Source organism: Blastocystis sp. subtype 4, assembly GCF_000743755.1.
Source record: "Blastocystis sp. subtype 4 strain WR1 chromosome Unknown seqid_0104, whole genome shotgun sequence".
Classification (NCBI taxonomy): domain Eukaryota; class Bigyra; order Opalinata; family Blastocystidae; genus Blastocystis; species Blastocystis sp. subtype 4.
This window is the reverse complement of record NW_014569443.1, coordinates 1-26,171: the sequence shown is the minus strand read 5'-3', so window position 1 is coordinate 26,171 and position 26,171 is coordinate 1. Positions and strand designations below refer to the sequence as shown.

Genomic DNA, 26,171 nt, shown 5'->3' with positions numbered 1-26,171 from the left:
GAACGTCCACATAATCACACTTGTTAGTCCTATCATTCAACTTACTCCCAAACGTCCAACAACTACATTATCTCTTCCACAAGCAATTCTCAACAAACAATCCATATGCGAAATTCTTCCCTTAACCATATCTCACGCTCTTTCAACTCCTTCTCACGTTTCTTAGCAAAGTAACGTTTCACGATCCTCCTTAGTCGCTTCGCTCCATACTTCTAGCCATCATTCCAGGTGCATACACTCACCTTCAATAAACGCTCTCGCTCCTTTGCTACCTTAGGATCTTCTTCAAAGGAATGAGTAACTTGGAGAGGACTATCAATTAACACAACAAACCACAATCTACCTATCATCCTTGGCTCCTACTCCCAAACGATTCCTTTTCAATCGTGTTGGAATTGGCTCTAATCTTCCATGATGATCACGACCTAAACCTTCACCTTCCGTCCAACCCATAGACTCCAACAAGTGATAGGCATAAGAGGAAGGTTTCATATGTGGATTAATATAGGTATGATGGGACTGGGATCGCTTCAGCTGATGACAGATTGACTGGAAATGAGCTACCCATGTATCTTCCCGAAGAACCACTTTACACAATTCACAGAATAAATACCCATCATCTTGGATTGTAGGACTACATTCATTACAGGCACAACGATCGATTTCAAAAGGAGGAAAAGATGGAGATGTATACCTTGGAATATCAGCTTCATGTTTCCTTTCGATTTCTTGAATTCGTTGGTACAATTCCAGTGCCTTCGGATCATCTTCTTTCCGAATTGGATTGTCACTGCTTCTTTTCACATTCAAATTATCATAAACACTTTGATACAATTCTTTTGGTTTTACTTCTTTGGTTTCTTTCACAAACTGCTTCGGTCGAAACACATCACGCATATAGTCAATTTGCACGGGTTGGTAGGGAACAGAGTCATCATCACTCATCCCAAAACGACGAGTCCACAACTACGATTATGCCGATAATTCTTTGTCAAATTCCTCCTCATTTCGAACCTCTCACATGTCCCTTCCTACACTGATCATCAAGAATCTAGATAGCCTAACGAAAGAAGTATAATTGAGTATTGTTGTCAATCTAGATTGACATCGTTAAACTCCTTCAATGCTATCACAGCCTTATTGGAGTTACGATAAGCACTGTTTTAATCTTCCTCTTTGTTTCATTTCTAGTCTATTGATGGCAAACGCACTGCCGCTGTTGATTTCACGAACAGTGAAGATGGTTTGGCATGTTCAATTGATTCATATATAGCGAAACAAGTGATTCAAAAGTACAACGGAAATGTTATCGGATCTCGTATAGTTTCTGTTGAATACAAGAAATCAAAAGAAGAGCTCCTATCTGAACAATCCAGAATGCTGTATATTAAAGGAGTGGAACCTCCGATTTCGTTAGACGTTCTTGAGTGTATAGTTGGGGACATAGCACCTGTCAGTTCACTCAACCCTTTATTTCGCCCAGATGGATCGTTTACGGGCACTGTCGGTGTGGTCTTGCAATCAACACAGGATTTGAATCGTGTAATAAAAGTACTAGATGGTCTGGACATCGAAGGTGTCGTAATTTCGTGCTCTGTATTCGATTCTGAGTATCAGGAAAAGAATCAACGTAATTGCTTTGTGCGAAATATCCCATTATCGTGGTCGGATGATGAATTACTTCATTACTGCATGCGATTTGGTGATGTTGATTCGGTTAAGCTCCGCGGTCCTGTGGAGGGACCAGAGTCCACCACTCAATGTGGATATGTCTCCTTTGTGGATCATAAAGTGTCGAAGCGGATTATTGAAGATTCCGTTGAAGAGAGATTCGATAATGTATGATTGGATGTGCCTCTTTAAGGTAGAACCCGGAACATCTTTTGTTTTTCCGCTTTGTGAGCGCTCAGGATCGGAAAAAGGAGAACGAGAAGAAGAAGAAACAGAAGAAGAAGGAAAAGGAAACGGCATGCAGAGAGAAGCGAGTTCTGCTAATCAAAAATATTCCTTCTTCGATGAATGTGGAAAGATTGAAGAAGGAGATTGATTCGATTCACCCAACCGACAATTTTTCCGTTATGAACGATTTTCTGCAGAAGAAGCTGAAACGGGCATTTGTGACGTTTTCTCGACCTGAAGATGCTGCTGCTGTTTTGTCCTTCTTGAAGCAGAAACGGTTTACTCGCTTAGGGTTGTTTGTGACCTTAGCCTCTCCTTCAAAGAAGACTGTGGAGAGGGTTAAAGGAAATAGTACTGTGATTGATCAGATTGTTCGTGTAGGAAGTACTTGATTGGTGTGATATAGGCCTATGAGGAGAAGAATCCGTATCAATTTGGGGTTGGACTGGGGATGTTAGATTGATTTGTTTGTTCGGTGAAGTGGTTGTGGAGATGGGCATCCCTTGTTCAAGGTACATCATCTTAATGCTTGACATCACAAAATGCAGTAAATAACCTACAGTCCCGTATCTGCACCTATTCTACCACATATCACCTCTTTATCCATACATATCTCATTCCCCTGCGCCAACCACTTTTTGCGCCACCCAAGACACCCATCCCTATTAACCAACTTGACAAGGATGAATACTCCGGAAGCCAAACTATGCCAAATCAATTCCTTCTTAGGAGGCGGAATTACATCCCTTCTTTCAGACCCAAACTGTAAACTGTATTTCGAGAGTACCGCCGAAGCCAATAAAGAAGGGAAGCATCGAAAGCCTTGCATGATCTATATTGTCGGAGACTCCTTTCTCATCTGTCGACCTAGAAAGTACAGTAAACGGTATTATGTGAAATATCAACTTCCAATTCAATCAATCCGTCTTGAAGATCCAAAAGAAGTGGATTCGAAACAATCAGTCATCATGATCTCCACCCACGATCGATTCCAATCTGTTGTACATTACTTTGTATCGTATAGTCCTCAGATTGTTTTCATTTTGTAGTCTACCTAGTCAAACCCTTAATGCTACCTTTCTCGCTTGCTTCGATGAAGTAAACGATGACCTCCGGAAACGTGAAGCTGTCCGGATGTATTGGAATCCATTTCCGCATCCGCTCATGTTTTCTTATCACAACGAGTTTCTTCAACGTTATTCATTCATTACTGTGACCAACGCTGGTACCCATGATGTGAATGGAACGTACTATCCCATTGGCTTGCTAAACTACTCGATGGTCTGGGAAAACAATCAGCATATGTATCTTTCTCGAGAGTGGATTGATGGTGCTATTGGTTGGATATTTGGAAATATGCAAGTGTGCTATTATGGTCAACCCACACCAAACGCCTTTCCACCCACTTCTTCATGGAGAGTCTATTCTGGAACTGCACCTGCTCCAACTCTGGAATGTCATTTTGGAGGAGATAGTGCAACTTCGTATCAACTGAAATCAGAGCTATTAGTTTCACAGCCCTCCATTCGATCGGACCGTAGTCTTGACCCCTGTTTCATGTATCATTGTGAAATATGTGTTATGTAGTCATTCTCTTTGTGAGGAATTCTACTTCTCGGAACAACGGTACTGTAGAGATATGAAACAGACACTCACGACATACCGTGATCAGCTACTACGACGGTTTGATCCAAATGCTATTCAGAACATTTTTGCCAATATCCCGGAACTGATTCAACTTAGCGACAAACTCCTTGAAGGAATGGATACTCAAGTGAAAGCCAAACAGAGAGAAGAGGAAGCAGAAGCTCTCGCTTCTCTCTTTCTCTCACTACATGAACCATTTCAAACAGTTTCCAAGTATATTGGAAATCTTCGAACTGCATTAAAAGAATTGGCTAATTTGGAACAGAACAATGAATTCAGTTATTGTATGGAAGTAGTTTTTGGAAGAGTCTTTCACAGTAGAACATTCAAAATGGAGTTGAAATGCGAGGATTATCCCTTGAAACGTGTCTCTTTCTTCCTCTTGAAGTCATTCTCATTTGTACTCTCAACTCTAGCGTATTGTATCCTATGAGATGTATTTTGGTAATCTCTGTCTCAAACTTCCAAAAGGGTCTGCTGCTCTCACCTTGATCAACAAGACATATCGCTTTGTTCTCACCCTCAATGATCAGGTACGGCTTCTTTACTAAACTCATATCTAGGTTCTATTATTGCGCTACACTCATGTCTAGGTTCCTCTCCACCATACTACTCACCTTTAGGTCCATTGTTGCCTTCCTGTTTTAACTCCTCTTCCTCCTATCGATTCTGTCATTGCTCTTAATCTCTCTCTGACTCTTCTTTGGCCTCGTCCTTATCGTTTCTATGGAAGCTATGATGTTCTTATTGGATATCGTCAAGAAATCGAGGAAATCGGAACTGTTGAGGGAATCCGAGGCCGTTTGTTTATCTATGATCATTGCTGTTTCTTTGCTGTCCCAAATCTATGGAGGCGCAGTGGGCAATATGTGATTCTGTTTCAATTCCGAATGACCCAACTCTCACTCGAGAAAAGTCGGATCGAACCTACTAGACTCATCATATTTATTGTTCCTGTGGAGAAAGAGGTGAATATTTCAGTGGAAGAGTATGCCTTAGTGTAACCAGTAATTGTAGGTCTGAGATATAGATTCGATAGCAGTAGCGATAAGATTGCGTGTGAAAATACCATTGTGATGATTCAGCGAGGTCTCAAAGTGGGACAAACTGTAAGGATCCTGAATGCCTATCACGTAGAATGAAAGTAAAACTAGTTCCACAAACCGAATTGAATTGGATGATGATCTTGAAAAGGCCATGGACCCCAAGAATTCGCGATTTGCTGTTATGAATGATGTTATGGCCATGCAGAGGTAGGAGATGGTTCTCCAGATGAACAATAGATTAGCTATTTATCGGGAGTTTCTCTCTTCAGAACATGGATATATTAAGGATCTGACCGTATTGAAGGATGTATTCCAGACATCCTTCGTTAACAATCTATCCAAGAAAGATCCTCTGCTGAGTGAAGCTGAAATTGAAACAGTATTTTGCAATGTCGAACGGATCATTCAGGTACATCTTCTCCTCTCCATTCACTTCAGATTCATACCGAATTTTATATGGCTATCAAAGAACATATCACCGAAATTCGTCTCTCACAACTGATATCACGGGAATTCCTCAAAACGAGTAATCAATTCTATTTGTATTCAGACTACTGCAATGCATACTACAAATCGATTGCACTTCTCCAAACACTTTATCGAGAAAGACCAGGTTTGGAGGAGTATGTTAGCTATTTGTCTCGAGATCCCCGTACGAAGGGACTGGATTTGTTTAGTTATTTGATCAAGCCCATTCAAGTTCCGCTGAATGATGATTGTTATTTGTAGCGCATCTGCAAGTACTCTCTCTTCTTCACACGACTTCTCTCCAATATGGAGCCAAATCATCCGTTTAGGCCTGAAATCGATTTTCTAAACACAAAAGTCGTGGAGATTGTTACTGCTATCAATGACAAGATGAATGAGGTTGATACAATGAACACCCTCCAGGAAGTATGCTGTAGTCTGGAACCACCACAGAAGGATCTGGTGATCAAAGGACGACGTTTTGTTACAGAATTGTATTGTAAAGGTGAGTGGAATCGAAAAGGGAAAAAGGAGATGAGAGTGTTGTTGCTCAGTGATATTATTGTAATCGCACAGCTTTATCATTCCCTGTTTTCGTCAAAGAGCATGTACCATTATCTAACACAACTCCCTGTCAGTACTCTTCGGGTTCGGGAATTGGATGAAGCCTCTTTTGAACTATTTACATCGGATTCCTCTCTAAGTGTATATTGTAATGGTATTGAAGAAAAAGAAGCATTCTTTGAAAAGTTAGCCTGTATTGCTGGCAGATCATCGTTTCTGCCAAATCGATCCTATGTTTGTTAAATTGAATATTTAACCATGAAGTACAACAATTATTCAATCTTTTCCCTCCATCCTTCTCCCCTGTAATGACTCCGAATATTGCAATACTACGCAACTCCAATCTTCACTACTCCTCCCTTCTCCAACAAAAGGGATTTACCGTTCGAACCGCATTGGATGATTCGATGTTACCTGTATACCATTGTTCAAAACTCCCATTATAGGATGTCATTGTGAATGGCAACGAAACGATCGCCTTCCTGTTCCTCAAAGGGAATGAACCGATCAATGAAGCCTTACAAAAACGAATTGACGACGTATCCAAAACATTCAAGAACGCCTTCATCCTATACATCAGTTCAACCATCCTATGGCCTGAAATTGAAACGATACAAAGAATCACTTCAAACTGTCTTCTCTTTGCAAGTAATCAACTTCAAGCTGTCGAAATGCTCGTATTTCTGAACAGTCAACTCAAAGATAGACGCAAGTGAGCAAACTTGTTGGATCCGAACGAAAGGAAGAAGTAGTCAATTCTAATGTTCATTCATCCCTAGGTGACACAATTCTGTCAACAAGTCAAACTGTCTCTCTCTTGTTATCCTTAGAATGCACAGCAACAGATCAGCGAACAGACAGTTGTTCAATTACTCAAAGCCATCCATCCTTCAATGACAGAAACAAAGGCTGCAATTCTGTTGGACGCAATGGGTACAAATCCTTAGATACAATTTCATCTAGGTTCGCTTCGAAACATTCTTCATGCTTCCTTGGAGGAATTGAATCGAACAGTCCCTCTCAATAAAGAAGAGTTGCTCTACATTTTCAAATGGTTTCATTACGAAGAGAGTTGCCTTGTTTCTTTCCATTATTATGCAACCCAAAGACTATATCCAACCAATTAACTTTAAGCAAATGCTTTCTTCGGCAGAGAAGATACAACGTACGATCCAAATTCCTGATAACAACCAGAATTGCTCAACGGAGAAGAGGTGGATATCAGACAGTGCTCGTCAGTGGAATGTTCCATTGAAGCACTTTACAATATGATTCAGGAAACCAAAGAGAATGAAGTAGCACTTCTTCTGGATTCTCATGTAGGATCTTCAACTCTTGTTGATTGACTGCAGAGACGGAAAAGCGTATGAAGAGAATCACATTGTGCAATCGATCAGTATTCCTGCAAGTTTCAATTCACTTATTTGTAAACAGTAGATGCAACGAATTCGTCTCACTTAGGATCAGCTGTTTGTGATGTTGGTCTCGATCCTTCTGTTCAGTATCTTTGCTGTCTTTATGGAGAGTCACAGTATTTATTGAATGTAGTGTTGATGCTAGAGTTCAAATCGACGTCCTTCTTCACCAATTAGGAAAGGTCCACTTCTCTTGTCCCATTATGCATACGATTGCTCCATTCTCTCAGATTTATCAGGATTTTCCATTTATTACTTCTTCCTATACTCCTGTAATTCATGGCATTCTTCCTCTTTCCTTGGCAGATTCCTCTCTTTTCATTTCCTCCGGGTTGACTTTGATGTACTATTTGATTTCTAGTTCTATTGATACTTCGCTTTTCCCCATCAAATCAACTATTAATCTATGTGATTCTTCCTCAATATTCCTGCCTGTTGCTTCAACCTGCCTGCAGGAGGGACTCTCTTCTATACAGCATTCTCTCTCGCTATCACCTCCCATCCTCCTATCCTGCGACAATCCATATGATCGTTTACCGCAGCTACTCGTCCTGCTCCTCTTCCGAAATCAACATCCTTCATTCTCCATTGAAGTCTGTTTTGATCATCTTCATACTTCTTGGAAGTCCTTTTCCATCTCACTTTCATCGCTCTCATCGTGGATCGACACATCGTCTCTCGATTTTCACACCTATCGTGTTACAAGTAATCTCTCAAGGTAGGTTTTGATCCTTTCTCCAAACTAGAATTCTCAACAAACTGAGTTCTTTCTGTGATATGCATCATACTCCCCTTGACACCTCCTGCATCCTCTCCTACTCCTTCATCACACAAGTCAGTTCCACCTGGGAATGTAATCAATTCTTTCCACTTTTCGACTATATCGCTTCTTCTATTCGAACCGTATCTGTCGATGCTCTGAATACAATCACTGGACATCACTCAGTGTTTGATGCCCTCTTCAATATCCCTATTCTGGATTTGCAAACATCCAATCGAGAAATCCTACTTCAGTTGTTGTGTGAGTGTGTTGGTGAGTGTATGCAGAGTGTATTAGCGCTTCCTCTCCTTCTTCGACACCAATCCTCCATTCAGACACTTCTCCAAGCTTCGCTTACTTCTTCTCGACATGTTAATCTTTCTCTTTGGATTGATCATAGGCCACACGACGTTATGCTCTCCAAACCATAGCAGTAATCACTCGATTCTGTGGTCAGTGGCATCGACTCCAGTACAAGTGTTGTTCTCAGCTTCTTCAGAGTTCGTTTGTTGCAGAGAATCCAGTTTCTTCACTCATGGAAGAGGGAGTGGCAACCTGGAACCGATTTGTGGTAGAATCAATTGGGAAACAGTACAAACAGGAAACAGAAATGCGTATTGAGTGGATTGAACTCTATGGAAGTACGTTGGTTGTGGATAGGTGAAACGTAGTGATTGCCTTCTTTTTAGATAATGACTGTGAAGTCAGTGATTTAAGCTTTATATATCCACACTTAGTCATTCAATATACACTTTGTGCGACATCCGACAATTGTCGACATGAATGTGGTGGCTGTTTTGGATGGCTGCGAGAACGCCTGCTAGTGTTGCTCATGCACTTTTCATTTGTTTCTTGTACCACTCTTATTCATACTTCTCTTATACAAATAGTCCACGTATGTCCTTTCGTATGAGCATTATGTAAAGAATGCAACCGCGTCTTCGGGTCGCTCAAGAACGAGAACAACGAAAATGCCCATATCTAGATACTGTGGATCGGAAAGTACTTGACTTTGATTTGGAAAAAGTTTGGTGTAACATTTGTTTCTCAGAAATAGGAATGCTCCATTTCTCTCTCACACAAGAATGTCTACATTTGTCTAGTTTGTGGAGTATATATCCAGGTATGGCATTTGTTACATCTCGTATTTTAGGGAAGAGGTGAGAATACACATGCATTTACTCATTCTCTGGAACACGGACATCATGTATTCTTAAATGTCGAAACCAAAAAGTTAGAGCAAGAGAATTGACTCACATGTAGATTCTACTGTCTTCCTGACAATTACGAAGTATTTGATCCTTCACTCAATGATATCAAAATGGCTCTTGATCCTGAATACACAACAGACGATATCAAGCAACTCGATAGCAATAGTCGAGTTTATCGTGTTCCTTCAGGAGACGAGTATCTTCCTGGAGTTATGGGAATGAATGTAATCGGGAAAACGGATTACATAAACGTTGTTGTGGAGGCACTTTCTCATGTTACTCCAATTCGTGATTTCTTCCTCATTCCATCCAATTATTCGTATTCTAAAGTACTATTTCATAATGGATTTCAGTTTAGAGTCCTCTTGTTCATGCTTTTGGTGTTCTCATGAGGAAGTTATGGTCACATTACCGTTTTAAAAGTCATGTCTCGCCTCATGAAGTAAGTCTTTTGTTTCCTACTCCACTGAAGTTCGTAAATGAAGTAATCCGAAGTAGCAAGGATCGATACACAGTTAATGAGAGAAAAGACGCTGCTGATTTCCTCCGCTGGCTCATCAATTCTCTTAATACTGGATTGCATGATAAGGAACACAGTAGATAATGAAGAGAAAAATGAAGATTAGAAACAACTGTGATTGATATGTGTTTTAAGGGTCGTATTGAAATAACTTCGAAGAAGTTTACATTGGTTGGGTTCATAAGATGGTCTAATATGTAGGCTGAATCGAAAAAACGTTCTCATGAAGAAATGGAAACAGGGAAGAGTGAGACCAATTATACCGATTATGATGTAATATTCAGAGTCACACTATCATATAGGTTACTACAAGTACTAAGATCTCAGATTTCCTCATGCTCTCACTGGACCTGCCTCCAATTCCACTGTTCAAAAATAAGAATCGAGACTTGGTGGTTCAACAGCTCCCATTATATTCGTTACTTGGAAAATTTGATGGAGTTAAAACAACCAAAGTCACATTGAGGGAATGGACTCAGAATTAGGAGATCTGGAACAATATTGAAAAGACGTATCGAATCACATCGTTACCACGTTATCTGCTCATGAATATCAACCGATTCACCAAAAATGAGTTCTTCTTTGAGAAGGACACATCAATTGTGCTGTTCCCTGTTCGAAACCTCGAGATGAAGGACTTTTTCTTCCCTCCAGTCCGAGCTGCAACGCGTGAGATCGTGATGAAAATGAGTTCAAAGCCTCTGCGTGCGTTCATCACACACAATGGAGAAGAATGTGCCAAGGATGCTTCCTTCGAGGATCTACGTGCGCATGCTCTGGCTATGGTGGAACGAGGTGGAATGCTCCTTCCAGTAATGACATGTACAAAGTTCGATTTGGTAGCTAATTTGTGTCATGATGTGGAATTGAAAGAAGGAGGTGATGATACAAGGAAGGTGGCCCAGAATCCTATTGAGACTGGTTGTTATCGTATTCATCTTCGGAACGCTGCTGATAATACCTGGTATGAAGTTCAGGAATTGTTGGTGAAAGAGACACAACCAGAACTTGTGAGTGTATCTGAAAGTAGTATTCTAATATATAAGAGACAGGAATCAATTGTTTGTTCAGCCTATATAGACAGGCTTCCTAACAAACACATTAACCAAAGAGCTGTTTTCTCAGCTCACATACTAATAGTTCTTTAACAGACACTTTTCCGTTTTGTAGTAACCGAATTGTTGCTATCAGATTGCTAATCCCCAACAAGTAACCCTACACATGAATCTCTTAATCAATTTTCACCTCATCTGGAGTTGTATATGAATTCGCAAAGTTGCAGTTTGCAAAATCAATGAGGTGAATGTCAACATGGGATTCGCCGCCTCCCTCATATACAAAGAGTAGACTCGATGACCAAAATCGCCATGTGCACTATAATCACCATTCAACATCCATATCTACAGCTTCGACAGCATCACGAATCTCACACAACTTATCCAAGATTTCATCCATCAAATCTATTCGAAGATTAACACCATCGAAGAAAAACAATGCAACTGCATCCAACATGTCGTCAGCTTGTAAACTCTTCCCCCATGCTTTTTCCTGATAGGTCCATGAACCTGTCTGTGGACAATACAACTATCGATCAGATATCGTGAATACTACAACCCTCATGCCGCAAATACGCATTCCCAAGGATCCCGATGTAGTGGCTTTGCAAGTGGCTACATGACGTTCAATCTTATCTCTGGGAGCTCCATCCCCTACATAAAGACGAAGCAGAAATGCTACAATACATTCGCGTTCCCAACTTGATATCTAACATGCAGGGATACTTAAATCCCTCTTCCAAGTTTTCAATAATAATAAATCGATTTGTTTGCGATATCCTACGACTGAAAACAGACTACCACAGATCACGACTCAGGATACACATTATCCACACTCACAGTTATATGTTCTTTTGGAAAAGTTATATCAAGTGTTGGATCATCACTCAAAAGGCGAAGATCCTACCACAGCAAGTGTAATAAGCATTCATACATCCAAAGAACACGAACCATAATACCGAGCGATGTAACGAGTGAGGGGACTGTGCTGTTGAAAAGCAGTCTTATAACAGAACCTCTCATTTGAAGAATATGGCTTCGCAATCTGCTATAAAGGAAAAATATCCATCTTTACACGACCACTACGAAGACTAAACATTTTGCTATGTCCAGATACCATGCTCATATCCTTAGGAGTTTTATCATTTCTTGTTGAGAGATGATACATAGGATATTCCAATCTGATTTATGAAGATGCTCAGGACATCCGCGGGAATTGTTGCAGACTAAAACAAGCCGATTTTTCCCGATTCTTTTCATCGCTTGTTTTCAAAGCCCACTTGTTGAATTGGTTTCTATGAAAGTAAATATGCTTTTTCCACATGTTATCTTTCTAGGTAACAGAACAGAACAGTGCTAGCAAGAAGACACGACGTATTTCTGCACATTCACATATTAAGGGTCTTGGACTTGATGAAAATGGTAATGCCATTTCAGTAGATTCGGGTCTCGTTGGTCAGGAGAAAGCGAGAGAAGTGGGACTGGAGAGGTGTATTTCATGATATAGGCTGCAGGAATGGTTGTAGATATGATCAATCTGAAGAAAATGGCAGGTCGTGCTCTGTTATTAGCTGGACCTCCTGGAACAGGCAAAACTGCTCTGGCTATGGCAATTGCACAACAACTAGGTCCCAAAGTATCATCATTTTCTGATTTCAATCATTAGGTCCCATTCTGTCCCATGAGTGCCTCGGAAGTATATTCAAGTGAAGTGAAAAAGACCGAAGTATTGATGGAGAACTTCCGTCGTGCTATTGGTCTCCGTATCCGAGAAACAAAGGAAGTGTATGAAGGAGAAGTGACATTATTGACTCCAGAAGAAGCTGAAGATCCTCTCGGTGGATATGGAAAGACAATCAGTCATGTGGTGATTGGTTTGAAAACCTCGAAGGGAAGCAAACAGCTGCGTTTAGATGCGAGTCTGTTTGAGAATATCGAGAAGGAGAAGGTACAAGTGGGCGATGTGATCTACATCGAGGCCAATAGTGGAGTTATCAAGCGTGTGGGCCGATCCGACGCGTAGGATCAAGGAATCGATTTGAGTGTAGTTATGCCTCTGAATTTGATCTGGAAGCAGATGAGTATGTGCCGATACCGAAGGGAGAAGTGTTCAAGAAGAAGGAGGTGATTCAGGATGTGACTCTGCATGATCTGGATATAGCAAATGCACAGCCTCAAGGAGGTCATGATTTGGCTGGACTCATGAACCAACTAGTGCGTCAGCGTAAGACTGAAATCACAGAGAAACTCCGAGAGGAAGTGAATCGAATGGTTAACAAATATATTGAAGATGGTATAGCTGAATTGATTCCTGGTGTGTTGTTCATTGATGAGGTTCACATGCTGGATATTGAGTGTTTCACATATCTGAATCGAGCATTAGAATCCGCTTTTGCTCCTGTGGTGATCTTTGCTACAAATCGAGGAATGTGTTTGGTTAAGTAGGTATGAGAAAGAAGAGTGAGGAATTAGAGGAACAGATTATGTGAGTCCTCATGGGATACCTGTGGATCTGTTGGACCGTTCATTGATCATTCGTACAGTAAACTACAGTGTGAAGGAAATGATTACCATCATATCTATTCGAGCATTGACAGAAGGAATCGAGTTACAAGATGAAGCTCTGGCTGAATTAGGAGCAATTGGTACACGAACCTCCTTGCGTTATTGTACACAACTCCTAGCACCTGCTAGAATTCTTGCAGAGACATATGGACGGAAAGTGATTCAATATCCTTTGAGAGAGAAGAGGACTTGGTGATTCCTTGTTCTCACTAGAGTTCTATGTAGAATCCTTAACATACAGAGCTAGCGATGTGAAGGAAGTCGATTCATTATTCTTAGATTCAAAACGATCTGTAAAGAGACTGACAGAAAACAAAGACAAGTATCTATCATCACTTGTTTGTCACAAACAACATACTAAAACAACCAACTACTTATCCTCTGTAACCCAACCATCCATAGGATCCGACCCCACTCTCTATACATGAAATACTCTTCGCTTCCACACCTTGTAACCCCAACGAGGTCTCCATTCATCTGCCTCCTTATCATAAACCATACGTTCCTTCTTATGTTTCTTAATACCTTTGGCTTTGGCATATTTCTCCCATTTTGTCTCCACCTTCTTTGGAATTGGCTTCTCACGAGGAATCTTTGTCTTCCGTTCAGGAAGGGTTGCCTTCACATTACACAACCATCCAACCACTCACGATCGGACCTACATCCGTGTTTTCTGTAGGCAGTTCAAACATATGATTGATAAGAAACTGTGTGTTATCTCGGGTAATTCGAAGAAGATAAGCCTCTTTGTCAGCTTCAAACTCCTACAAATGAGCCATTTCGTCTGAGAAACAATTCTTACCTCCATATTCACTTGGTGATTATCTGTAGCTTCCATATTGCCAATATCATAATCCAAATCGTCTCTCTTTCCAGGTGTATCAGCTCCAGGTTTCTTGAAGGCTATTCAATAAATACAAACACCACAAATTGTACTGTCTGGAAGAATCTCCTCAGCCTTAATAACGTCAGACATCAACGAGGAGTACAATGAGAGATAATGAGGGAAATGGGTTGACGGTTGGGATGCCCAATTCTGTATCTTTTGTCCCAAAAAATACTTAAACAAACATCTCATCACCGTAAATGCCGAGATCCATAATCAAGGATCCACATAACAGCAGTATCAATTACACCATAGACATAACCAAGAGAAGAAGTCGATAAATCACACGGAGAAAAAGCATCTACCAGTACTAGATGCACAGGTAAACTCATGACATGTTCTCTAGATATGAAACAGTCTTTACACGAATACGCTTTGATAATAACATAAGTAACAATTGCAATCGTATCATCAGTTGATAACGCTAATGCTAGATATCAGAAAAAGATCTCGAGCTCACTTGAGAGAGAATCTAATGTGGACGAGGATGATGATAGAATTGTTGAGTTGATCGTGTATCCAATTTCTTGAATAAGTCGTTTCCAACAGGATAAAATGTTCAACGGATAAACTGTATCAGGATGATTCGAAAAGTCGAAATATGTCTGATTGAACATTGAAACAACTTTTGTAAACTACTATAAAAGTCCCACTCTTATAACATACGTTACAACGAAAAATAGAGGGAATATGCAAATCTGCCATACTCAAGTTGATACATTGTTGTCTACACAATTGAAACCGATGAACATGATCCTTGTAGTTTGATTCCAAATCAGCGATGAAATATGGGCAGAACAATTGCATGAAGTAATTATGTAGGGAATATGTAACAAGGAGCTGAGACTGTTTGAGAGAGTCATTACACGAACAAATGAGGGATGCCAAGCGCTTGCATTTGGACAAAATGGCAGCCCCTTTTCTACTTAAATGCTGAGAAGAGCAGTCCAATTCACTTCCTTTTAGCGATAAGAGAAATCCCTTCTCCTCAAGAGAATCTTTGACCAAATCCAATAACGCAGAGAATTTGCTTACCGAAGCCAAGTACTGGATTAGAGTAAGTGTCTGTTGATCCGTAACGGCCTCAGCTTCAAAAGGAAAGATTAGACCATCATACTATGAATTAAGTTACAGGCCATCAAGTACAAAGAGACCATTTACAATATAAACGTGCAAGAGACCTATTTTACCTCTCAGTGCACTGTGGTGTCGAATACTAAAGAGAGATTTAGTCTCCTCTTCAGATAGTTCATACGATTTCAGTACAAAAAGAAATCGTTCCTTAGGAAAACCCTTTCCAGTACGAATGTCACAACCCGTCATACAAATCCCCATACCATTGACAGTTTCATAATGAATATCGTCCATCTGCTTCATTACTTGGTATTCTACACATTACAAAAGAATCCACGAAGTACCAATATCAGAATACTTCAAATTACATGGAAGAGCTTCGTTTTGAGGTACAAAGAGATAAACACCCTCAAGAAGTAAACGCGTTAATGATCGCTTTCTTTTCCGTTTGATAAAGCGTATAAATCGATACTCCCATAATTCGTCCAATATGGAAGATTTATCACTTTTCATAACAAACAATGATCCCATGGCACAAGCATTAAGAGTGATAATATCCTTGGTGTCAAATCAGGTTCGTAAACGGAAATGAATGAAAGGGATTAATACGATCATGACAACATCTTCCTAAGTACCAATCCAAAACTCAATTCTCTATTAACGATCATTGCCAAGAGAATAGAAACGGAATCAATGATTCAATGTACCTCAATGAAAGCTATCGATAATATACCGACAAGAGTAATAAAAATGGCTCTCTAAGTACATCTGCAAGGATTTCATAAGAAAAGGATGATTCACCCCAATTGAGAGGAAAACGAGAAGCCATCATCCAAACAAAACTAAACAGCACCACAACAACTAGAAGACAGAATCATCCTGAAAACAAGTTAATGAGAAATGGCAGAAAACTCTCTGTTAGGACTTACTTATTTATTGTTGTGATCAATTATACCAAGCTGGATTGATCATTGGCATACATAGGACGTAAACGTAGGTATTGGAGATTGGATGGAAGAATGGTTTTTAACGTCGTGTAGGAATGTCATCAGATCCGAAACCTGTTGAACCGAAGAAGGAACCGATTTCACAACCACCAGAACCAAACTCAAATGAGATGCTTGCTTCTACGTCTGAGTTTTTTTCACCGACGATAGGAGCTCAGATGACATCGGCTGATAATTTTGATTTCCAAGAGAACGAGCTGGGTTCTTCTTTGATGAATGGTGGTTCTTCCACTGTATATTCCCCATTTTTCATGCAGTTACCGTATCCTGAAAGGAGCGGTGCCGATTCCAAGTTATATTCGGCATCCTTTGGTGAAGATAAGAGTCGAGGTTCGATTTCTTCTTTTCCATTATCTTGCAGACGAGACCTCCACAACAAAGACGACTCCTCCCCTCATCATGTTGCCCGAATGTGCTGTCAAAACATCAAACACCTCCTTCACACAGTTAGCTGGTTATCTTACCGAGAATGCGACATTTCTGTCGGAGTGTTTAGATCAGATTCGTCATGTGAGTCAGTGCCATCAGCTGGAAAGTGACTGTTCCTATCCACTCTGTGTAAATCTAAAACGCGACATGTAATTGTTGATGAATTCTGTGAATGTAGTTTTCATTCTTGTGTTTGTACAGATGATAACTGTCAGCGCTGCCAGTACATCCGTCCTCTTATTCTCCTACACAGCATCACTTGCAAAGATGATCAATGTCAGATTAACCTTTGTCCTGTACATCTAGTTGTGGTCATTGAATCTAGCGGTATCGAGCAGCCTGGTCCCTATTTGAACACAGTCTTCAGGGTCTTCCAGTTCCTCGAATCAATCTTCTCTTCACACACAAATTAGAACTTCCTAAAGTCAAAACTGAAGTATGCTCTATGTTTTTCATTGATTCTAGTCACATGAAACAGCTCCATCTGGAAAGAAACTTCATTCTCGTAACTCCAAGAACAGTAATGTAGAAATGGTTCTGATTTCTGACATATAGACAGATACATCCACAGATCTCCCTCCCAAATCTCCATCCATGATGAGTTTTAACCAATCTGCACTCTCTTGTGACCTGGAGAGTACTCCAAAGCAAGTTAGTTACACTCCTCTCTCTGCTTATACTTTGCCTACTCAGTCATTATCGAGTCCTCCATCACCACTATCCCAACAGGTCTCATCGAAGCCAGTTTCAGATGCTAAAATGGCAAGTAATCAATCAGCTCAATATATCATTTGTTGCAAGTGTGGTAAGCGTCGAGCAGTTCCATCGTAATCATAATTTGATGATTTCAACTAGAACCCTTGACGCAAGTTTACTTCCAAATTTCGAGTGTAGCATGAACATCTGGGATGATAACAAATACAATAATTGTAATATTGAAGAGAATGTTGATGTGAACTATGTGATCAACCTAGCTGTTACTTTGATTCATTGAATTCACTTCTAGAAGAAGGGTCCTAATTATGAACAGGACTGTACTCATTTTATCAACAAACTCAAACAGTTCTATGTCGTGAATCAGAATATGTCATATCGACCTCCTACGCTTGGACGGAAAGAAGTTGATTTGTATCGACTTTTCCGTGAAGTGACTGCATATGGAGGATGTGATAGTGTTGTGAGTAAGGAAGGGACATGGGCCAAGATATATCGAGGCTTGGATAATTTCTCACCTACTGAAACAAGTGCTTCATTCCGTCTGAAGAAGATGTATACCAAGTATCTCTTGGCATATGAGAAGCATGTATTCAACTTCCTTCCTATTCCTCAAAAGAAACATCGTTATGCTCATACAGCCACTCCTCCTGTGGCTTTGGGAACACAAACATCCAATGCTCCTGTTTCGAGTGGGATCCAAAATAGTGCCATTTTTCCGCCTTCGTATAATTACCAATCATCAGAGGATCTTACTCCCAAACGAATCAAACCTACTACAACTCCGTCAGAGAGTTATCCGGTCTATACCCAACACACAATCCATCAGAGTACCTTACTAGCCCCTTCTACCAAGTATAAGCCAGGGGCAGGAATTGGATTGACAGGAGGGACAGTGAACTGGTCCAGAGCTCCCGCCACGCACTCTGCAGTGAACAAGCGGGCAGCAATAGACAACGCACGTTCAAATCCGCTGTCGCCAATGGTCTGCCCTACTCCGCTACAATTGGGACCTGTGGGATCAGAGGATAATCGTGGGGATCATGAAGTTGGCGGCCATCGGTTGAGGAGTTCAATCTCTCCCACCTTGGGTGGTCAAGTAAATCGGAATCGTACAAGTAGCCGATCATCCCCTCTTCCTTCGAGTGGGATCCAAACACGTCAGCAAGTGAAGTAGGATTGAAGGAATGATTGGACTGTAGGCGGGAACGAATGGATATGAGTAAGTCACCGATGCTGACTGGAGAAGACCCTCAGGGAGCAGCAGGCCTCCAAGCGCTGTTGACGCTTCGAACGTCACTATCGCCTTCACTGCAAGCGAATGACATGTGAAGTGCTGAATTGTGAAGTAATGTGTAGACGTTGGGATGCCTTAATGACAGTAGCCGCAGATGATCTGAGGTTAGAAAGAGAACATGCTCCTGCATTAGAGTCATTGTCAGCTGTGGACTGTAGAAAAGAAGCTTAGAGCCCTTTTGTGTATTCTGATGTGTTTGATAAGAAACAGAAGAATGTTGTAAACAACATTGAGAATTGTACTTAATACAATTAGTCACCAACACAACTTCCTATCGCCTCAGATCGTCTGCTTGATTTCATTTGTATTGGGAACAACCACCTGAATCTCAGAAGGGACTTGATTCTCTGTTTTGTTGCCATTATGCTTCTTTAACCACCACTGAGTAATCACCATACACAGAATCATAAGGAAACACATTGCAAAACTCATCAATGGATAACCCCATTGTGGTCCCAAATATTCATTCACATACCCAATGACCACTTGAATCAATGCGTTGACGATCAGAGCCAAGCAAAGAATCACACTAATGGTATTCTTTGCTTCGTTCCCAAATACCTCCATTGGTACAGTAATGGATGTAGGATAAAATGGAGATATCAAGAACCCCGAGAATGCCAGGATCCAGACTCCATTTCGCTTGAATCCAAATCCGATCAGATAAAGGATAATCAGAAGAAGATTGAATACCAGCATACTTGTTACATCTCCTAACCAATCGATAATGAATCCGATGAGTAGTCGGGCGACTGTGTAGTAGATGAAGAAGAGCGAGATGAAGTGAGTTCCTTCCTCTTCTGGATTCATTCCGAACATTTCCTTCAGATATAATGGAGCCCAATTCACGGTGACTGATTCGATTGCATATACGGCCCCCATACTAATTCCTAAGAGCCACACCATTGGAGTGATAAATGCTTTCCAGATTGTTAGTTCGTCTTTGTTATTATGATGAGTTTGGGTTGACTGCATTGATAGATCCACTTGATCGGTGTTTCCTCGTGTTTCTGCAGATATCTCTTCCACCTTCTGGTCCCCTTGATTATCGTCTTCTTGTGCTGCTATAGATACCTCTTCCCGCTCCGGTTGATTTAATGAAAGACGCGTAGTTATCGTGAAAATGAATCCCAGACCCGCTGGAATCATCAAACCCAGAAAGATTCCCTTATAGCCTTGGTGGAGAAGAGAATAAACAAAACTAGAATACGTTGGACCTACTGCACTTCCTAACCCATAAAAGAAATGGAGAGAATTCATCATGACACCTCGACGCACAACAAAGATAACTGTCGATAGAGTATTCATACCAACATCCAGCATAACACCTCCCAATCCCTCAATGAATAAAGAGACAAAAACAACCCAAAGATTCTTGAAATAGTACAACAGCACGTATGCGAGAAGATAACACAGAAAAGCAGTTACAATAACGGGTTTAACATCGATTTGTGTCATGATATAGCCAACAATTGGAGAACCAATGATAAACGAATATGAACCCATTGAAACAAGCCATCCCTGTATCTTATAGGGTATTTCCAACTCAGTTTTTATCAAAGAATAGTAAATACTCTGAGAGGCCTCAATACCACCAAAAAAGAAGAATACCCCATAGCACACCAAAATGACGATCCATTGAGTCCATGAATACCCATAAAACTCCCTTTGCATTTCTCCAAAGCAATCGAATAAGGAGCGTTATACAAGATTCTAACGAAACGGTTATTGATCAATTCTGAGGGAAGTTACATCTCACTATTATTCTTCTCATGGGAGCTGGTTGTAGTTGTATAAGCGAACAATCGGATATTATTCCTGTTAGTTCATTTAGTGATTCAGAGATTGGTAGTTGGTCTCAATCCACGTGCTTTTACGCTGTAGCGACATCTGGAGCGAATCAATCCTCGCAAGTTGTTCCTGTCAAATCGGCAGCAAAGAAGTCAACCGAGAGCGAAGATTCAAACTATGATTTGTTCGGGGAGGATAGCGAGAGTGATGACGATGATAATCTTCGAGGTGTGTCAAATGTTGTTTATCGACAAGAGTTGAAACTTCATGCTAGTGTCATTTCTAGTCCTGTTCAAAGTGTATATTCTTTTACTTCAGAAGTGTTAGGTGTTGGAGCTACTGGTCCAATTCGAGTTATGATCAATCGGTAGGATTGATCTAAAACTGTTAGTTAGAAAAACGGGTGGTCGATTTGCCATGAAGACAATCAATCTATTGGGATATAATTTCCAGCAACGAGAACGACTCTTGCAAGAGGTCATGATTCTGGGTCGATTGCACCATCCTAATATTGTAAAGTTATATGAAATATTTCAGACATCTAATACGTTATATTTAATTATGGAACTATTATCAGGCGGAGAATTGTATACGAAACTTGTTCATAGTCCTCGTTTGCATCATTATTCTGCTTGATTAGATGTAGAAGGAAAATTCTCCGAAGAATACACCCGAAAGATTCTTCGTGACATTCTCAATGCCATCTGTTATCTTCATGAGACGAAAAATATTGCCCATCGTGATCTAAAGTGAGCTATATTTGTGGATAGTGATATCTAGACTAGCAAATATCATGTTTTCCGATAATACTCCTGATGCTGAAATCAAGCTCATTGACTTTGGTCTGAGTAAAGTAGGAATTAGAGAAACATGTCAACTAGTTTGTGAGCGGTTCTGAATATATGCACAGTCTCGTTGGAACGCGTTATTACATTGCTCCTGAAGTGTTCATGAACAATTATAGAGGTGTTGGCTACAACAAGTCATGCGATATGTGGTCTGTTGGAATCATCACATACTTCCTTCTCACAGGACACAATCCTCTTCCTCCTCAAATGGCCAATCTTCCCTTTGATAAACTTCGCATCGATAATGTCCCATTCCCAGACGAATACTGGGGGTCTCTCAGTCCTGAGAGCAAGAGTTTTGTGCAAGGTTTGCTAGCTATTGACCCAATCAAGCGAATGACAGGTTTGTGTGATATGTTGCAATGAGAATGTAGTGGTTGAGGCACAGAATCATCCTTGGATGCAGCAGAGTGTAATTACTCCAATTGAGTCAGTACCTGATAATATTTTGACGTCGATGCGGGAGTTCCAAAACTACAATCGATTGAAGAAAGCTGCTTTAACAGCTGTTGCCTATCATCTGAACAATGTAGGAATGGAAACTAATTATAACGTAGAATGATTTGATGCGATTGAGTGATGCTTTTGAATATTTTGATAAGAAGGATGATGGTTCAATCTCCTTTGAGGAAGTAAGTGTGGGAAATGAGATCGAGATTAGTTCCGAGATGCTTTGATGTCGCTACGAACGACAGAGACTTTCTGCAATAACAAGGATCTATTTGTGATTACGATGGATGAGAAGAAGCTTCGAGATTTGTTTGATTCGCTGGACTTTGAAAGACGGGGAAGTATTAACTATTCAGAGTTCCTGGCTGCCTGCTTAGCGCGTAAAGAGGGACTACGACGAGAATACGCTGAGTTAATCTTCAAATTGTAGGAAATCGGATTGGGTAGAAGTGTAGGATTGATCGAGAACATGATGGGTTTATTGCGATTGAAGACTTGCATCTCTTCTTTGGTGAGGAAATTTCTGTTGGAGATTAGATGGTGACTAATGGATAGGTTGATGAGATTAAAGCTTGCATCATGCAGACTTTTGGAGAACTCAAAACGAAGCTAACTGAGATCGATTTAGAGTTGATTATGAATACCAAAATGATTACTGCGAATCGTGCTGAAGAGTTAGTGAAACAGCAGATGACAAGCGATGTAGAGGATGAAGAGGATTATAAAAAAGTGACCACTTTGTTTAGTCGTGTTAGTACGACAGATCAAAGTGGAGAAACACCTGTGAAGGTGGAATCGTCTGTTTCCGATGAGGAAGTACATAAGAGGTGTCAAGCACTACAGGGTGTGGATCAGCTTTCTAGTCAGATGTCAGTTCCAAGTCAGTGAGTTCTAGTGTAGATTGTTTGTTAGAAGTGGATTTTGATTTATCACTTACAGATCCATGGATTCTTATCTTGAAAGGAGTCAAATCAGTTCTTGTCAACAATTTGTCAACGACTTGTCAAATCTGAATTCCATCCACAGATTCTTCTGATGGATACAATAACTACAATCTGTACTCTCTATCTCTATCAACTTATTACTAGTACTTTGGCTCTTGGGACTCGATGTCACTGGGTTGGTGATCACCGAAATCATTCATCGAGTCAAAGCCTGGAGATACTCATTTTCAGGAAAGCATGTTGTAATCACAGGTGGGTCCAGTGGACTTGGTCTTGAATTGGCCAAACGGATTGCTGCTGAATCTGCCAAAGTTACAATTGTTGCTCGAAAGATAAAGCTCCTGGAAACAGCAAAAGAAGAGATAAATGCTTATTGTAGGAGCAAAGGAGTTATGACTCCTCACGTTGATATTGCAGTGGCTGATGTTTGCAACAAAGAAGACATACAGAATGCAATAGTAAATGATGTTCGAAACAACGGCACTATCGATGTCATCATTTGTAACGCTGGGATGGCTAAAACGGGGTATGTGATTATAAAGTGTTCCTAATAGACAGATATGCATTTGGGCAGACAATTCAGGATTATGAAACCTCCATTGATGTTAATTACATGGGTGTTGTGAATACACTTTTCCCCATTGTTCCAGAAATGATCCGGAGAAAGAGAGTACGTGAGCCAATCATCATGAATAGTAGGGTGAAGTGTATTTGGTGGGTAGTACGTGCAGTATGCTTAGCTATACAGGCTACATAGCCTATGCTCCAAGTAAATATGCTGTAAAAGGACTGGCAGATGGCTTGCGGTTAGAATTACATCGCAACAATATCCAGGTTGGTTGTATCTATCCACCCAATATGGATACACCTTGTCTCAAGAAAGAAAATGAAACGAAACCCGAAGAAGGACTTTTCGTGGAACACTATCTGGAATCACTCTTCTCTCCTGCTGATATTGCTTCTAGAGCCATTCGACATATAAAACGAGGTGACCCTCATATCTATTGTGATGTAGACACATGGGGAGTCGCTCTCACGAGTTGTAGTATGGGACCACATAATAACGTTTTCGCCTCCGTCTTGTTCGTCATTCCTGCAATGATAATTACAAATCTTTTCCGTCTTATTCTGTTGGGTATCTATAAGTTCAAGCGATTCACTGGAGCTGAGCGAGAGAAGAAATGGACCACTGGTTTTATCTCTCAAGGAGCGGAAGAGAACATATATACTTCTCTTTCACATGTTTGTAACAAAGAGAATCCATTCCCTTTAGTAGAAGAAACCAATGACCTTTCCACCTACATGCTTGCGCTTAGCCTCCTCGTGGTCCATAATTCCCATCGAAGTGGTCAACACAATATGTCCGAACTGACGGCAAGGAAGGAGGTTGCGAGTCCACATCTCAATTTCGTTCACCTTGATATCGAAGCGAGGAGAGATGCAACCACACTTGTTCAAACGACCATTCAGATCCACAACCACCTTTCCAGAACGATGATCATCAATAACAGTGATTTCACCAATGTATCCTATTCCATCAGTTTCTCATCCTATTACTCACCCTTCTTCTGCATGCACTGAAGGAACTTCAGAAGCACCTTGGAGCAAGGACGAACGAGAACCTGACGCTTACCACGCTTCTCAGCGTTAGTAATGGTCTTAAGAGCGTTGGCGAGGACATTCATCAACATGGCTGTTCTAAAGCAATGAATCTTCGCACTCAGTATATACGTTAGTGGTTAAAAAGGAATGGGATAGTCTTTCTGTGTCTTAGACAGGAGTTGCGCCTTTGGTCAGCCCATTTCGTATGGCGCACCGATTTCTCCTTTTCCATTATTACGCTTCAAGGCCATTCCATTCAAATGTTTGGTACCTTTGTCAATAGAATTGGACGTGGCAGTGTTAAGACTGTGAGATCTGTAGGAATGACTGTAAAAGCCCATGGAACACGTCAGAATGCTTGGGGATATGCAATTGCACTTGGCGGATTTGGAGTTACCACTATCTGTGTGCTGAATCACAAACTAAGTGCCAAGGAAGAAGAAGGAGGATATCTGTATACTTGGTTCGTAGTTCTTTGGTTGGAAATCATTAATTAGGGGAAGCGGACAGTTTGGACAACTCGGCCTTGGAACTCAGCATGATGAGTCTCTTCCTCACCTGGTGAAGGAGATTGAAGGTGAGAAGACTATTTTTGTTACTGCTGGATCGAATAGTGATCGTTTGATTGAGGGTTCATAATTAGCAACCGCTGTAATCACTGAAGGAGGTCGTCTCTGGACCTTTGGTCAGGGTGATAGCAATCAGCTGGGACAGGGAAACACAGAGGATAGTCCGAATCAGGTCCTTCCTTGTGAAGTGGAAGATGCGTTTGATGGCCAGCCTGTTGTATGTTGCTCCGTGAGTGATGGACATATGGCAGCAGTGACACGTGATGGTTCTATTTGGACATGGGGTCGTGGTAGCTTTGGACGTCTGGGTCATGAGTACAGATGGGAGTTGAATAACATCGTAGAGTGACGGAAGCGGGTATTCCTGAGCGGGTCCCTGGACTGGAAGGCATTAAATTCGTGAAGGTCAGTGCAGGACATGTTCATACACTTGCTCTGACAGAGGATGGAAGAGTCTATGCTTGGGGTAATAACAAGACGGGTTGTGTTGGAGCGGAGAACCGTGGAACGTGTGCTCCTCAATTAGTTGAGGGGTTAGAGGGCAAGAAGGTGATTGACATCAGTGCTGGCATGGAATCCTCTGCTGCTCTTACAGAGGACCATGAAGTGTACACATGGGGTGCTGATAACTATGGTCAGTTAGGTCAGGGACAGGGACCTCGTTATGTGAACAAACCCACTAAGATTCGCACCTTCAAGAATGTTCCGATTGCTCGTATTGCTTGCGGACAGTATCATATGCTCGCTCTCTCGGGTTTGTGTATGGGATGAAAGTGAAAGGTAGTGAATGGAGATGTGTATGCTTGGGGACAGGGTTTGCAGGGACAGACTGCAAATGAAAGGAAAGTAGATACGAATATTCCTCATACCATCGATTCGCTTCGAGAGTTCCGTATTGTGGACATTGCAGCTGGAGGCAGTCATAGCGCTGTACTCGATGATAAAGGTCGTATCATGACAGTTGGAATAAGTGAGGAAATTGATGTATAGTTTGGAAGTGGACGAAATGGTCAGTTAGGAAGAGGAGATAAGGTAGAGAGCATCGCTGCTTATCGTGTAACACCTACTCTTGTAGAATATCTACAGAAAGCGAAAGTTATGCGAATTGTATGTGGTGGAGATCACACAGCGGCTATTACCGATAAGAAGATATAAAGTAATTGGGATTTGATGTTTCCGGTTTCAATACACAATATTCACTGTATATTTGATAGCATGGAAATGAAACCTTCTTGTCATTTTTGCATTTCCTCATTTTCAGTTCATCATGAAATGTAAGCCGTGAATTGGTTGCATAATCCACATCTAACGTTGATGTAGTTGATCTCCTTCACATTTGTGAGCCCTTATGTGGCTTCCTTCCTGAGGTGAAGAACCCTGAGAAGAAGGTGAGTGTATTGATAGATCTCT

At 40.9% G+C, this 26,171-nt stretch overlaps 13 protein-coding genes across 13 annotated transcripts; 7 read left to right on the top strand and 6 right to left on the bottom strand.

Annotated features, from left to right (window-relative positions):
• Positions 1 to 89: 89 nt before the first annotated feature.
• Positions 90 to 945, bottom strand: JH06_3266 (hypothetical protein; the record flags this gene model as incomplete). The annotated part of the gene is made up of 3 exons (XM_014672259.1): positions 90 to 212; positions 243 to 312; positions 344 to 945. The coding sequence occupies 3 exons, from the start codon at positions 943 to 945 to the stop codon at positions 90 to 92; spliced, it is 795 nt and encodes a 264-aa protein (XP_014527745.1).
• Positions 946 to 1,021: 76 nt separating this feature from the next.
• Positions 1,022 to 2,362, top strand: JH06_3265 (polyadenylate-binding protein; the record flags this gene model as incomplete). The annotated part of the gene is made up of 6 exons (XM_014672258.1): positions 1,022 to 1,072; positions 1,101 to 1,160; positions 1,192 to 1,243; positions 1,274 to 1,839; positions 1,869 to 2,276; positions 2,306 to 2,362. 6 exons carry the CDS (start codon positions 1,022 to 1,024, stop codon positions 2,360 to 2,362), a joined length of 1,194 nt encoding a protein of 397 aa, XP_014527744.1.
• Positions 2,363 to 3,980: 1,618 nt separating this feature from the next.
• Positions 3,981 to 5,321, top strand: JH06_3264 (hypothetical protein; the record flags this gene model as incomplete). The annotated part of the gene is made up of 6 exons (XM_014672257.1): positions 3,981 to 4,079; positions 4,170 to 4,546; positions 4,577 to 4,643; positions 4,684 to 4,799; positions 4,830 to 5,001; positions 5,031 to 5,321. 6 exons carry the CDS (start codon positions 3,981 to 3,983, stop codon positions 5,319 to 5,321), a joined length of 1,122 nt encoding a protein of 373 aa, XP_014527743.1.
• Positions 5,322 to 8,726: 3,405 nt separating this feature from the next.
• JH06_3263 (hypothetical protein) lies at positions 8,727 to 10,015 on the top strand (the record flags this gene model as incomplete). The annotated part of the gene is made up of 8 exons (XM_014672256.1): positions 8,727 to 8,825; positions 8,857 to 8,922; positions 8,953 to 9,032; positions 9,063 to 9,339; positions 9,369 to 9,606; positions 9,637 to 9,701; positions 9,732 to 9,803; positions 9,833 to 10,015. 8 exons carry the CDS (start codon positions 8,727 to 8,729, stop codon positions 10,013 to 10,015), a joined length of 1,080 nt encoding a protein of 359 aa, XP_014527742.1.
• A 616-nt stretch (positions 10,016 to 10,631) lies between these two features.
• JH06_3262 (inositol hexakisphosphate kinase 3) lies at positions 10,632 to 11,684 on the bottom strand (the record flags this gene model as incomplete). Its single annotated transcript, XM_014672255.1, has 8 exons — positions 10,632 to 10,745; positions 10,776 to 10,904; positions 10,935 to 11,114; positions 11,142 to 11,239; positions 11,268 to 11,365; positions 11,397 to 11,488; positions 11,520 to 11,630; positions 11,661 to 11,684. The coding sequence occupies 8 exons, from the start codon at positions 11,682 to 11,684 to the stop codon at positions 10,632 to 10,634; spliced, it is 846 nt and encodes a 281-aa protein (XP_014527741.1).
• A 198-nt stretch (positions 11,685 to 11,882) lies between these two features.
• On the top strand, positions 11,883 to 13,346 carry JH06_5352 (putative RuvB-like 1; the record flags this gene model as incomplete). Its single annotated transcript, XM_014672269.1, has 6 exons — positions 11,883 to 11,909; positions 11,935 to 12,060; positions 12,093 to 12,221; positions 12,252 to 12,604; positions 12,634 to 13,026; positions 13,058 to 13,346. 6 exons carry the CDS (start codon positions 11,883 to 11,885, stop codon positions 13,344 to 13,346), a joined length of 1,317 nt encoding a protein of 438 aa, XP_014527755.1.
• Positions 13,347 to 13,520: 174 nt separating this feature from the next.
• On the bottom strand, positions 13,521 to 13,988 carry JH06_5353 (ribosome biogenesis regulatory protein-like protein; the record flags this gene model as incomplete). Its single annotated transcript, XM_014672270.1, has 4 exons — positions 13,521 to 13,568; positions 13,599 to 13,769; positions 13,801 to 13,914; positions 13,953 to 13,988. 4 exons carry the CDS (start codon positions 13,986 to 13,988, stop codon positions 13,521 to 13,523), a joined length of 369 nt encoding a protein of 122 aa, XP_014527756.1.
• A 239-nt stretch (positions 13,989 to 14,227) lies between these two features.
• Positions 14,228 to 15,641, bottom strand: JH06_4322 (hypothetical protein; the record flags this gene model as incomplete). The annotated part of the gene is made up of 6 exons (XM_014672263.1): positions 14,228 to 14,378; positions 14,409 to 14,466; positions 14,497 to 14,671; positions 14,703 to 15,152; positions 15,183 to 15,424; positions 15,455 to 15,641. 6 exons carry the CDS (start codon positions 15,639 to 15,641, stop codon positions 14,228 to 14,230), a joined length of 1,263 nt encoding a protein of 420 aa, XP_014527749.1.
• A 1,800-nt stretch (positions 15,642 to 17,441) lies between these two features.
• Positions 17,442 to 18,728, top strand: JH06_4323 (AT-rich interactive domain-containing protein; the record flags this gene model as incomplete). The annotated part of the gene is made up of 4 exons (XM_014672264.1): positions 17,442 to 17,507; positions 17,553 to 18,433; positions 18,463 to 18,588; positions 18,620 to 18,728. 4 exons carry the CDS (start codon positions 17,442 to 17,444, stop codon positions 18,726 to 18,728), a joined length of 1,182 nt encoding a protein of 393 aa, XP_014527750.1.
• A 108-nt stretch (positions 18,729 to 18,836) lies between these two features.
• Positions 18,837 to 20,063, bottom strand: JH06_4324 (major facilitator superfamily MFS; the record flags this gene model as incomplete). The annotated part of the gene is made up of 1 exon (XM_014672265.1): positions 18,837 to 20,063. One exon carries the CDS (start codon positions 20,061 to 20,063, stop codon positions 18,837 to 18,839), a length of 1,227 nt encoding a protein of 408 aa, XP_014527751.1.
• Positions 20,064 to 20,329: 266 nt separating this feature from the next.
• Positions 20,330 to 22,534, top strand: JH06_4325 (calcium-dependent protein; the record flags this gene model as incomplete). Its single annotated transcript, XM_014672266.1, has 11 exons — positions 20,330 to 20,645; positions 20,676 to 20,715; positions 20,744 to 20,961; positions 20,995 to 21,097; positions 21,129 to 21,201; positions 21,230 to 21,539; positions 21,571 to 21,725; positions 21,754 to 21,828; positions 21,858 to 22,072; positions 22,102 to 22,171; positions 22,202 to 22,534. The coding sequence occupies 11 exons, from the start codon at positions 20,330 to 20,332 to the stop codon at positions 22,532 to 22,534; spliced, it is 1,908 nt and encodes a 635-aa protein (XP_014527752.1).
• A 1,325-nt stretch (positions 22,535 to 23,859) lies between these two features.
• Positions 23,860 to 24,275, bottom strand: JH06_5327 (40S ribosomal protein S15A; the record flags this gene model as incomplete). The annotated part of the gene is made up of 2 exons (XM_014672268.1): positions 23,860 to 24,119; positions 24,152 to 24,275. 2 exons carry the CDS (start codon positions 24,273 to 24,275, stop codon positions 23,860 to 23,862), a joined length of 384 nt encoding a protein of 127 aa, XP_014527754.1.
• A 177-nt stretch (positions 24,276 to 24,452) lies between these two features.
• Positions 24,453 to 25,916, top strand: JH06_5326 (E3 ubiquitin-protein ligase HERC2; the record flags this gene model as incomplete). Its single annotated transcript, XM_014672267.1, is given in 7 exon segments — positions 24,453 to 24,489; positions 24,514 to 24,655; positions 24,690 to 24,823; positions 24,836 to 25,101; positions 25,167 to 25,515; positions 25,546 to 25,721; positions 25,752 to 25,916. 7 exon segments carry the CDS (start codon positions 24,453 to 24,455, stop codon positions 25,914 to 25,916), a joined length of 1,269 nt encoding a protein of 422 aa, XP_014527753.1.
• Between the last annotated feature and the right edge of the window lie 255 nt (positions 25,917 to 26,171).